We start from the raw sequence: 13,693 nt of genomic DNA, 5'->3' as shown, positions 1-13,693 counted from the left end.
CATTTTATTGCTTAATTATATCTTGTATCTGCCCCTTCGGTCTTGTTTAGACAAGTTTTTACCACCGTACAATACAAATACCTCTTCCTAGAGTTATTTGTACGGTGTGTTTACCTTTATTTTTTAGGCTACTAGTTTTATACATACCTATATACAGAGTGACCCAGGCCTCCAAAAAAAAGCTTTTTACCTATTACGTTTTTGGTTTGTGATTTTTATTTCAATCTTTACATAAGATCGGGGCCATTGTAACGCACATTTTCAAAATATTTTTGTCAACATACAGGGTGATTCAATACATATGCTTAATACAGTTCATGAAGATTGGGACGTTTAACTAAAATTTGATTGTCTGATTAAGCTACCTAAGTAATGGATTTGTAAATAAACGTAATATCCATTATTATGCGACAGAAATCCCATACTGTAGCACACAGATTTGATACTTTTAATGATAAATGCCCTCTATTGAGAGACTAAAAGGATTAAAATAAATATTGATTTTAGATATAGGAAGTTGATAATAATACAAGATTAAACAACTATTACACAGTACTTCACAGGAAGCTATCGATTGCGAACTAACTAAATCGTTACTAACTACTAATTTTGAAAAGTTCTTTTTAAGATCAAAAAAGGTAAAACTAAAACCTAAACTATCATTTGAGATTAAACGGGAAATTCTAATCATATTCGAATAATGTTGCCTATTCTAAACAAGAAAAATTTACTTATAAGTTTTATAACACCTCTAATTAAATTTGGACGAAAAGAATATTTCTGTTTGCTGTAGGTAATTTTCTCAGAGATTAAACGGGAAGTTCTAAGTTATCTTCTTCTCTCAGGGAAAATACGTAAATAAAATGACTTTTAAGTCAAAAAAGTCAAAAGGACAAGTTATTCCAAAAAGGACTGTCCTTTTCAAAAAGGATAGGTGGCAACCCTAGGTATTTCTGGAATGGAAATTTAATGGCAAATCTACAACTTTAGTTTGAAAATATGTTCCGGCCACCTATGATTACAAAAATGTCTAAAACGTGCTTTACCATTGCCTCCATATTCTAAAAAAAATTGAAAGAAAAGTCACTAACCACAAACCTAATATAGAACTGTTTCGGAAGCCTGAGTCACCCAGTAAGTATTCAAAAGTAACTGAGTGTTTATATAGAAGTAACTGAAAGTTTAAATTGAATATCGACGTTTGGAGCGATTTTCGAAAACTATCTACTAACGTTTCAACATAAGTATATGTGGGATATTAATTATATTATTATATTAGACCTTATAACAAAACTCATCTAACGAAAAGTGTTAATGTAGTATATTAGCATGGAGTAAAAATTTTACTAATTACTTTACTTTTACTTTACTAATTAAATTCGTTCCAAAAAACGATACGCCACTGGCCATTAGAACAATCCAAATGCGCCTAGTTGCCGGGGTCGGAAATTTTAGACTTCTCTGTCTCTTCTGTCCTTGTTTGACACATTGGAATGTTTGATACACTACCAACGAGTATTTATGAATGAGATGTTCGGTCTATCTTTATAATGTCTTTGGAATGGAAGCTTACATATAGCGTCAATACAATAAAAATACGGGACGGATATGGAATGGATTTGGAATGGAAACGGAAGGTATAGTGAGAGTCAACCTTTAAAGGGATCAAATACAAAGCGTATGCGTAAGGTGAATCTCTACTATTGATCGCTACAACAACGGCAACAATGCATATGAGAAAAACAAAAAAGTCTGGCAACGCCATAACCCTATTAAAGGTTCGAGGCCACGTCGGCGTTTATCAGCAAGTTGAAATAAGTGCCACATCTGTAAGTCAATCAGTAAGTTCATCTGTGATGTGCATTGATGGGAATCAGTTATTGACATAACATTTCACTGATCTCTTTTGCCATCACCTGATATGTGTTATTATTTATTTTATTCTAGTTTTTTATGATTTAGTTATTTACTTTTTTTAATTAAGGGGCAAACGGTTAAATATTTATTTACTTTACTGCTTTGTTGACTTTTTTTACTGTACTATTTCCTATTTAGCATTTTTATTCTTTACTATTACCACATATTCGTTTTTTATTTATTAGTTAATAATTCCAATTTAAAAATGATTGAAACTATGTATCTCATTAAACCAACTAGTATACAACACCCGGCATTTCATCAGCCGACTATTTTTATTAAAATAAAAATACCTAGGTCGACTCAGCCTTAATGAGTACTTGGGAGTCACAATCCTGAAGTAATAATAGGCGGTTGAAGCGTAGTGCTAGGCCACATTATCTTCCTTGTATACCGAACGGCTCTAGTATGGCAAGCTGTACCTTGCTACTCTCAAGGCGTTAAACTCTATATACGGAAGCTATTATTATATATTATAATTAATTATAACACTCTTCACGCTGATATTAATAGCAGGGGTGTTTAAGGGTTAAAACCTTAAAGGGGCTCACCTGGATTTGGCCTTGGCAAGAGTGTCGATTTGATCTTGGAAATCGACAACGATTTCTTGATGTTTCTTTTTGAGAATGGCAGCAGTCTCTTCGGATTCGATGTGGACATCTTCGAGAAGTTTACGCAGTTTCAGTAGTTCAGTGTCGCGTTTTTTGTTGATTTCGAACTAGGGAATGCAGAAAAACATAAGTTGATTTTTTTAACTGATATAATCGGTTTCTGTTTTGAACTTACCTGAGTTTCAGCGCCACCTTCGGCTTCTTCCAAACGTTCTGACAATTGAATAACTTGAACGCTGAGATCAGCCTTTTCTCTCTCTATCTATAAGAACAAAATATAAAAAATATTTAGTTTATCTTGAATAGTAAGGTGTTTTCTTCAGTATAGTTATTTTAAAATTAGTAGAATTAATACACGGTGTCCCATATAAGCAGGCACAGATCTCGTTAACCAAAAGAGGTATATAAATGATTAAATTATATTCGAAATGTGAAAAAAACCCGTTTACTTCCGAATCTATCTGGGAAAAACTGAATCTTTACGATTATGTTTTAATTTTTTTTGTCTCTATTTGAAAAGATAATATGATAATACAGATTTCACATTCCCATTGCTGCTTTCCCTGGTCTACAAATTGATTTATTGGATTTTCAATCTAACTTGTTTCTTGACATCTAGTATCAACTTTATTTTTTTTAAATACAGATCTAAAATCTAAAATTTTTGTTTTTAAACTTCATGACCTTCCATATACACTAATTCAAAAATGCTTTTTCCCATATCTCTTTTCAACACATTGTCTCTTATGGGGATGTGGAATGAAGAATGAGAGATGTTAAATCGCGAGTTATAAGGAGTTACAACTCATCATATTATCGTTTTGGCAAAAGCCAATATCTGAAACGGTTTTATAGGTTAGTTCTCCATCTCCAATATTAGGCGTACAACACTTTATGGTACTAATGGTCGTCGTCTCGGCGCACTCAGTAATAAGATGGTCTGGTGTTTCCCTACCTACTAAAAACCTCGTGACAACCTGAAGAGTGTCCTTACTTAATCCAAGAAATGATTTTTCTTTATCGTAAGTTCTAAGGTATCGCAGGTTCAGATCCAGTTAGTGGAGTGTTCGCTATTTTTCTAGCTAGATCGTTTGTTTTTCATTGCCTTCAATGCCTTGGTAGGCCGGCACTCTTATAGGAATAATCATTATTATACATTTTCTGGTCAAATGTGCTGAATCATTGAATTTGCGAGGTCACAATCTTTTAAAAAATGAAATAAAAAATTGGTATCTCGGTAAAGAAACGTGATATTGAAAATATAATAACGTCAACTTGTAGAGAAGAAAAAGTATAAATAAACAAAATACGAGTAGCGGAAAAAGAGGCCAAAAAACCCTACATATATGCTTATTCTCTGCATTAAGTTCATCAGACCGAAGGGAACAGCCATTCGACCACCGGTTTCAGAGATTTTTCTCCATCGTCAGGCCAACTTTGCTGTAACCCTCGATCCGACCAACGAAAAGCAGAGAATAGCATTTCAGTACAAAACGTACTACTATGGCGAGAGTGCTAGACGCTCTACGCCATCTAGCGGTAGCTGTGACAATCACAGATCGTACCGCCAACATTAAAACCAGCGGCCTACTGGACAAACATGCTTGTTTCATCCACGTTATCGTAGTTGGAGCTAAGAAGGCTTAGATAGGGTATATAAAATAAATAAACAAAATACGAGTAGCGGAAAAAGGGGTCAAAAAACCCTACATATATGCTTATTCTCTGCATTAAGTTCATCAGACCGAAGGAAACAGCCATTCGACGACCGGTTTCGGAGATTTTTCTCCATCGTCAGGCCGACTTTGCTGTAACCCTCGATCCGACCAACGAAAAGCAGAGAATAGCATTTGAGTACAAAACGTACTACTATGGCGAGAGTGTTACTATGGCGACGCTCTACGCCATATGTAGGGTTTTTTGGCCCCTTTTTCCGCTACTCGTATTTTGTTTATTTATTATATATACCCTACCTAAGCCTTCTCAGCTCCATCTACGGTAACTATTTATTGAAAGAGAAATTTTTTGATTATCGAAGGTTTAAGCAGTTACAACAAAGTTTTAATTTCTGATAACTCTTGAAATATGTATATTTTCCTAAATCCTGCATATTTTATTATTTAATTAATCAGATATAAAAAAAAATCTCACTGTTAATTGATAAATTTTATGTGTAAGACATTTTAAACTGAGAACCAGGATGGAATTATAGCAATGTAGAATACAAATAAAATTCTTTTACTTGGTTATACAGGGTGTTCCAATATTCCGCGGACATAGAACTAATATGTATTTTTGTAATCAAAATAAGTTAATTGGACATATTCACAACCTCTATACAAAATACGCCAGGGCAGTTAACAAAAATAAGGGAAGTTTTTGCAATCAAGCTGATTTTTTCACAGATGATAGTACTCATTAACAGTACTCTGTAAAAAAAGTTACACCTCCTAGAGCGCTTGCTTCCTCCGCCATGTTGAATTAAAAATGGTGTCTGATCCTATTCTTTAAAAAATCGTAACTTTCTTATTTATTAACCGATTTTCGTCAAGTAAAAATCATTACCTTTATTTTGGGCTAAAGAATGAAATAAGAATACAAAACTATTTTGACAGGTTGTTTTTCTGTCAAAAATAAAAAAAGGGAAAATAATAAAAGAAATCGACTTGCTTTTCTTCAATTTTTTTTTGAACTGTACTCCGTAGCAAAAAAGGTTAATGAATATGCGCTCTTTTGTTCTGATTTTGAAACAGTCCTTGAGTTTATGATAGGTTGAGTAGTGCGGGAGATATAGAGTATAGTGTATCCTTAAGGATACAAACAAAAATAAAACTTTATGCAGGATATAAAAATACTTTATTTTTTGCTTGATTGACATAAAATAAACACAGTTGCTTTTGGTTTTAGGTTAAACACATGAATTAAAAAAAACATTAAAAATAAATTAAAAAGAAAAGAAAAAATTGTTATTCTTAATAATAGATAATAATAAACTCTTGTTATTCCAACAGAAAAGTATAAATTCAACTTTTAATAGCTTTGAACTACAAACACATAATAATAACTTTTTCACATTTGTATTTACACGTCACCATCATCTATTTCCACTTCTTCATAATCGACTCTGGGTGCTTTAGACAGGCTTGATTGCATTCTTTACACAAAATGCTGCATTTCCGATTATAAGAAGCACAAACACAGTTTGCTGTGCAAAGATCTTTGCATTTGCAAAAAGAAGTTGCCATTATAGGTTTTCGGGCCCTGGAGGTTTGGTGTAAGTCACTGGGAAAAGCTCATTGCCACTGGCAAACCACCCCCACTTATGTGGATCTAACTTGTTTCCTCTCCTTGTACCTGTAAATATACTCTAAAAACGTGTTGATTACTGGAGTCTTCTGTGGGAGGAAGATTTGCCAAATCAAAATTAGATCCCAAACCTTGTGTTCTCAAAGTTCAATTTTGGCTTCAAATCTTTTTGGAAATTTTCCTTTTTAGCCCTTTTTTTTTAAATATCTCCCATATCCTTCATTTGTCTGTAATTAGTTATACATTGTTAGATAGAGCATAGGTGGTGCTCATTAACGCGATTTTTTTTACTTTTTAATATTGTACAGAGTGTTGTAGAAATCGATCCAAAGTCAAAAATTTGCAAAATCTAAAAATCCTAAAAATCTCGAAAATGATAAATTGTAAAATGATGGTTGACCCCTGTGTGGATAGAGCTTGTGGAGCCCTACAATTGTCCCATTCAAACTGTGAATGAACCCATCTAAAACGAATAGCTTTGAGATATTTCGAATAAAAGTTTTCAATTGTCGATTTCCTGAGTAGGTACACCCCTTTAAAAAAAATCGATTTTCGAATTTTTCAATTTTTTGTACTTTTTTCACCTGAAACGTGTAAAGTGCGTTAAAATATGAATATTAATAGCATTTTTATCTTTTTTTGCATTATCATGTATTTTAAAAAATTCCCGAAAATAAAAAAAATCGGTTTTTATTTATTTTTCTCGCCCTGTATACGACTTTTTGACAAACTTTTTTATAAAAATAGTCTTAGCTTCCTCCTTAATATGGAGTTTGTTTGAGGTAAATCGGTTAAAAAATAAGAAAGTTACAGTATTTAAAAAAATATTGTGTCGGCCATCTTTAATTAAACATGGCGGAAAAAGCAAGCTTCCTAGTAGGTGTAACTTTTTTTTACAGAGTACTATTGATGGGTACTATCATCTGTGAAAAAATTAGCTTGATTGCAAAAACTTCTCCTAACGGCCATTATTTTACCTAACTGCCCTGGCCTAAAAGCGCTTTCTTTGTGCGTTAGAGGGCTATAATCAAAAATAAACTCAAACTTTAATTAATGTAAAATTTGTGGAGCTCATTGACAAACATTATTATTTGTGACATTGACATAATATTTCATACAAAGATTTCAAATTTTCGCCAACTAGTTTATTATCGCCCACTAGATTTTAACTACTAATATGTATACTTGGGCCATGAGATCAAAATAAGCAGAGATAACCAAACCTGTGAACTGGCTAGACGAATTACCTTGGGATGGGCGGCTTACGGAAAAATGAGGGACATCTTTAGAGCAAATATCCCAATACACCTGAAAAGAAAGGCATTTAACCATTAAAGCAACCGCAGAAAAATTGAAAGTGACACAGAGGCGGATGGAGAGATCTATGATTGGCCTGACTTTGAGAGATCGAGTAAGAAATGAAGAGATACGCCGACGTACGGGAGTGGATGACATTATCCAGCGAATCACAAAACAAAAGTGGAGATGGGCTGGACACATTGCTAGAATGGCAGACGGGAGATGGAAAAAAAGACTAGAGTGGAGACCATTGAATGTAGACAAGAGCCGACAAGCGTAGCCAAGGCAGACCTCCCACCCGATGGACCGACGACCTGAAACGAATAACAACTAACTGGATTGCAACAGCTAAAAACCGCGAGAACTGGAGACGTTTGGAGGAGGCCTATGTTCAACTATGGACGTGAAAGGGTGCTGCGTGATGATGATGATGATGATGAGATTTTAACGCTGGATGTGACAAGAAATCATTTTTGGAGGTCATATGCGGAAAACATTTTGTTTTCTCAATAAACAATGCTAAGTGACGTTTTTTACAATGGTATCTGCGTACAGAAGGACGGATTTACGCCAAAAAAATCAGTCGCCATTGAACTTGCAAAACTTTTCTATAAAAAATATGTAGCAGTGAGGGTAGTTTTTACGTAAAGTCAAATTTTTAAACCCCTAGCAAAACATAACCATCCGCAATCTTATTCAAATCGAACAAGGTACCAATTCTTAAAATATCGTATAAAATGCGATTACTTTTTTAAACTTTGATGCACTCACGGTCAACCGAAGCACTTTTGTACAGGGGTAAATTGTGTTTAGTTAAGTTCTTTTGATTCCAGAAATAACATAGTAGTTCGATGTCCAATACCCCAGTCAAATTAGATAAAAATTGTTTATGGGGCTGCCACATAGACGGACCCCATATGATGTGAGACGAGACTTTTAGAGCGTATAACAGTCTTTGTCAAAACTCTTCTTTCAACAAATTTTTCTAATTTGACTGGACCGTAAGGAATGTTGGAACATGAAGTTACTGTTATGCAGGAAACGGTGCGAGGTCATTTTTAAGCTTCAACTCATACCACTTAACACTTGCCTTTTTCAAATTTACTAAGTAAAATATTGAGTCAGAAGAGTAAATATTTGTTTTGATCCTTACTTCCCCAAAATAGAAAATCAATTTATTATTCTATAATTATAAGTTCACTTATTTCCAATTATTGCCTGTTTACATTTTGTATTTTACAAATCATCACTTGGACAGTTCCAAGTGGCTCAAAGGAATAATTTTGGATCGACCCAATCATCCGAAATGAAATATTTCGCTTTTTTAACCCGTATCCGAAAATATATCCGTTTATTTAGGTTACAGCGGAATGAGAGGCGAATAAGTATTTCAGTAGGTGTGAAAAGCATCGTTGGAAATCATATTTTTGGAGCCTTTCAGCTGGGGTTTTGTTCATTTTCTAGCTCGACCAGAAGTAATAAAGCCTAGGTTATAACACTGTAAGTTAAACATATCTTCATCGCATCGTATTAAATAAAAGCAAACACAGTTGTGAATTAGGATTCGTAATTCGAATAGAGTAAGAGCATGAATTCTGGAAATTTCAGGAGGTTATTCAATACAAAAGATTTGAATTGCTATAACTCAATAATTTTTCGAAAAAAATATATTATAGCTTATATCACCGGAAAGACTAAAATGGTGCTTTTTATGAAATCATGGCCAACTATGATTTCCATTTAAAGAATATGTTTATGTCATATGTCAAAAATTACAGATTCTAAAAAAACAGAAAACACAATCTTATTAAGCATGTGATTATATACAACATCTATCTGAAAGATTTTTGCCTAAAATAGATTATAATGGAATTAAAGAGCATTATTGAAATAGCCGAAATTTGTTTTTGTCGAAACAAAAAACTTTTTCAAAAATCAGAAAGGCGCATTCTATATTTGAGGTAACAAAACGGCAATTCTTTCCCTATTTAACCGAGTCTCTAAAAATCCCACCCTGTATAGATAAGACAATAAATTAAACTTATTATAAAATGTAATAATTTATATTAAGAATATTATAATTTACTATAGTGTGCCAAAGAACTTTTTAATACCTACTCCAAAATTACAATTTGCTAAGCATATTAGTATCATCAAAATCAATCATGAGAATCAAAAACGTTATTTGTATTCTCTATTTCTCAGTTATCTGCTAATAGAGCTCAGTTTAGCAGATAACTGATACAACTAAAGCAACTTAGAAATATTATTAAAGCAGTAGAAGGGGGATTTAAAAACTGTGATAAAAATAAATCAATTGATTCTAACCAACAGTGTAAGTTCAAATATTAAGACTGTGTCAAATTATCCTAAAAGTGACTTTTGTAGTAAATGAAAGTAACCTCCTAATAAAATGGATTACTAAATTTTCGCCTTCCAAAATCTATTTAACACGGAGTGTTGCTGAGTAAATAGTGACAACTTATATTTAGGGTGAGTCTTAAATAAGTGCAAATATAATAATAATAAATTTTCAATTTTTTTTACGAAAAAACCTAATAATCGTGTTTCTGGGGTCAAAATATACTACCCCTAAAATATTTGCACTTACTGAAGATTTACCCTATATGTATATTCGCGAAAATTAGAACATTATCTGAACATTTTTAAATAAATTTCTAAACATTCTTAAAAGTTTAAAGAAAATTTGAAGCTAAATCCTTAATCAAAATTTCTCACGATACCATATCTGTATTTTAGAGTTTAAGCGTATGCATAATTAATATAATAATAATAACACATTCCTTTGAATGTGGTAGACAATGATTTAGTTTTAAAATAATACATGACATTTGAAACATAAAGTGAATAACTTAACCGGAAAAAAAAACAGATAGATCAACAAAAAACAAAATTGCAAATTTACACTAACTAGAAAAATAAAGATAGTACAGGAATAGAGTAATTATTCTAGACATAGTACACATAATCTTTTGAAATAGTTCCATTTTAGTGCGATAGCTGATAAATGTGCGGTTTTTTGTAATTGGAAGTGATAAAGCATTGATAAAGAACTATATGGAAGGCTCAGTCTCTAAGTTATTGCACTTTTTGAAAATAACACGACAGCAAATGAAATTTAGAGATAAGAAGAGGTACCACAATTAATCTGTAAGGTCGAAGTTGAATAGACTAATAGTAAACTCAAAAAATATCGTCTAATCTAATAATTCATAAGTACCTACATTAGTTATAAAATTGCATTTTAAACACAATGGGATAACAAGGGTCTTGCGTTATATTATTCTCTTAGAACAAGAGTCTTGCGTTATATTATTCTCTTATAGCTGCAAAAATGTTTGTAAAATACTTTTAAAGAAAAAATATATTAAAAAGAATCACTAAATTTAGCTAAAATTTCATAACCTAGCAAAATAGTGGGACAATTAAAAACACCACCGTACAAATATTCAAGGAGTACTGCATCAAGAAGAAGCAGATCATCCACTGGAAAAACAGAATTGGACACACGTAACGTCTTCATACAAGATCATAATTCTAAAACTACAAAGGAACTGCTAATGATGAGCGGATCGCAAGCAAAATCTTCTATTTAGGAAATCAATACTAGAGCCGGAGGGACTATTCTCTTATCCTATCAAGGACCTGCACAACTGACCAATTGAAGAAATAACATAAAAGAAAACAATGCAGTGGTAGCCCAAATACTGTAAAAACAGTTCTCTTTTAAAGTATGTATAAAATAGAAATTGATTTGCACTGTAGGTAAAAAAAAATACTTAGGAAAAGAAGATGCTGATTTTGGCTAAAACTTGAATTGAGATTCACGGATAACCTATGAACGCGAATTTTACCGTTTATGATAATTATTGTGTTTCTAGGTTATACGTGAATCATGACCTAAAAAATTATGTTGTTTTGAGGTGATTTCCTTTCTTTTATTTTACTGCCAATATATAACAGGTAGTGATTTTAGATCATTTATAGAACATATGACAGAAGACACTCTCTTCAAATATGATAGTGAGATTGATGAAAATGAGATATTAAGCGATGATACAAACAATAAAGTACATGTATACAAAAGGTAAAATTTAATAGATAGTGAACAAATACTATATGAAAAAACGAGCAAATAACAAAATATATCATTTGAAAAAAAGCGAAAGGAGAAGGATAATTATAAAAACTAGCATATTGAAAAAATACTAACACGAAGCAACAAAAATACTACAAAGAAATGCTGAAAGATAGCTCCATAGCCAGTAAAAATATGACATTGACTGACTAGAGTTATGATGATGATGGAAATTTTTCCATTATCGCGATGAAGGATCTTGCAGATGATTTTTTGCTACTGCACAACAGCACAACAAGTTACCGTTACCAAAAATGCTACGTTACTAAACATGCTAACATGGTGGGTGAGTAGATAAAGATAAACAGTTTGATTCATCTGCTAACGGCGCGACGTGTGGCTCTTTTTTTAGTTTTTGGTACTTTTGATACTTACTTTACTTTGATACAACTGATGAATTGATACGCATGACGGACACGAAACATTAACTGCTGAACATTGTAAAGAAGAGAGAGACGGAATACTTTGAACATATTTATAATTGTAGGCCCCAAATATTAGCTACTGCGTCTTATAAAACAGGAGAAAATGGAAGGAAAAAGGTAGATAGACGTAAAAAGCTATAATGGCTACTATATCAGACAATGTTGAGAGTGCGGCAGCCAATAGAGACAGATTCCATCAGATCATAAACAAGATGATAACCAACGTTTGAAGACAGAGAAAGCACCAGAAGAAGAAAAAGGTTGTCTTAAGATCAGAAAACTCATCAGCCCAATAAATTTTCAAGATTGGTGGAAAAATTCACCAGGGCGCTGACAGGCGAAAAAGTTCATAGTAGAACATTCGCCAAAATTTACGGTAGACTTGATAAGCAAAGTCAGAAAGACATTCACAGCTGTAGTGGGTCTATACTAACAGGGCATTTTGTAAGTTGAATAGGCATCTAAAGCTAATCGGATGGACAGACGGCGCCATGTGCTGGTTGTAATGTCTTTGCCATTCTGAAGGAGAAACAACAGAACACATTGTATCCTGGCAAATGTGCCGTTCTCTGTAATAAGCAATGATTGACAGCTATATGAAGGATGTAGTCTCCAAATTGCTAGATTTTTTGAAAAGTACTTTGGAAGGAAGGACTTAGGACTGGAGAATGGTAACGCAAAGATCAGAAGAGGACCACAATAGATTTGAAAAGGTCGCAGTAGATCTGGCCAATAGCCACCTCCAAGAATCTAAACTATAAGGTCATAAAAATCGTTATCATTAGAAATTAAACGAATTATTGAACTTTACGGACTTGGTCACCTAATTCGATATTTTACATAACTTTGGCCTATTTATCGACGAAACCTGGTAAGCAATTACCAGCAATTTATATCGGTCGAATGAGGTGTATCGAGAAATATTTCACGACGGCCGGCGGCCACCGAATTTGACACAATTTTGGCCTGGCGAAAAACGAATTTTTTCGCATCGGTCGGTCCAAAGTTATTTTCGGCTTTTCCGAAGGCGAGTCGGACCCCAGCGGATTGCCAAATTGAAAATAGCACGGAGCGCGTAGCCGATAGACGACTCCTCAGCTAACTTAGCTGTACGGCGGTTGATTCATTTTTCTAAATTCAGATTGTGTGTAACGGAGACGATATTTCTCTCTAATTCACTTTCGGATTGGCCACCGAAGTGACATTGTTCGAATCGTTCTTCTACAAGATTTTATAATTAATACAAAGTAAATTAAAAGACAAATTTTATCTTAAATAGTTTGTTTTTCTCAGTTATCTGCTAATACAATTCAAGCAACTTGTTGTAGAAGGGATTTAAAAAATGTGATAATAGTTAGTTTTTTATACAAGACGATAAAAAATAAAAACACTAAATCACCACAATACACCAAAACACTTTTACTTTTACACTGGACGCGCGTAAAAGTAAGTGTTTTGGTGTATTGTGGTGATCTAGTGTTTTTATTTTGCTGTGTAACACCAAAGGTTCCAACCCTCAACTGTAATGATAAAAAATGGCATTTTATCGTCGACCGAAAAGATTAATTCACGAGCGATGAAATTGCGAGTGAATTAATTTGTCTCAGACGAGACATTTATTCTTTATCGTCGTGAATAAAACAATATTTTTTTCCATAGCGTTACTTATTAAAAAATATTCAGAAATTATTATTTCAAGGAATTTATTACGAGTAGAAAATATATTATGCTGGGTTGGCGTTGGTTTCTATATAATTTGACAAATATAAATAAAGTTGTCTCTTTAGTTGTCAGTTTTGAGTCAATATTTTTTAATTCTCTTTCGTGTCAATTGCTGATTGAATTGGAGCCAGAAATGGATCAAACGAAATAAGTAAATTACCAACAGATATTCAGGTTGAGGCGACAAACTCCATATACAAACTACTTCCATTTAAATCCCGAATAACTTATGAAAAGGAATACAAACATTTTCA

At 33.1% G+C, this 13,693-nt stretch overlaps 1 protein-coding gene across 1 annotated transcript in view; it reads right to left on the bottom strand.

The window, feature by feature from the left end:
* LOC115874816 (paramyosin, long form-like) overlaps nucleotides 1-13,693 on the bottom strand; it is a 55,887-nt gene that overhangs the window by 35,192 nt on the left and 7,002 nt on the right. Inside the window, exons 3-4 of the mRNA XM_030890115.1 lie at nucleotides 2,704-2,790; nucleotides 2,469-2,635 (exon numbers count right to left, since the gene is read on the bottom strand). Of these exons, the coding sequence (XP_030745975.1) occupies nucleotides 2,469-2,635; nucleotides 2,704-2,790 (254 nt within the window). The remainder of the gene's footprint in view (nucleotides 1-2,468; nucleotides 2,636-2,703; nucleotides 2,791-13,693) is intronic.

Source organism: Sitophilus oryzae, unplaced genomic scaffold, assembly GCF_002938485.1.
Source record: "Sitophilus oryzae breed Bouriz unplaced genomic scaffold, Soryzae_2.0 scaffold_1297_pilon_pilon, whole genome shotgun sequence".
Lineage (NCBI taxonomy): Eukaryota > Metazoa > Arthropoda > Insecta > Coleoptera > Curculionidae > Sitophilus > Sitophilus oryzae.
This window is presented reverse-complemented; position numbering and strand designations above follow the sequence as displayed.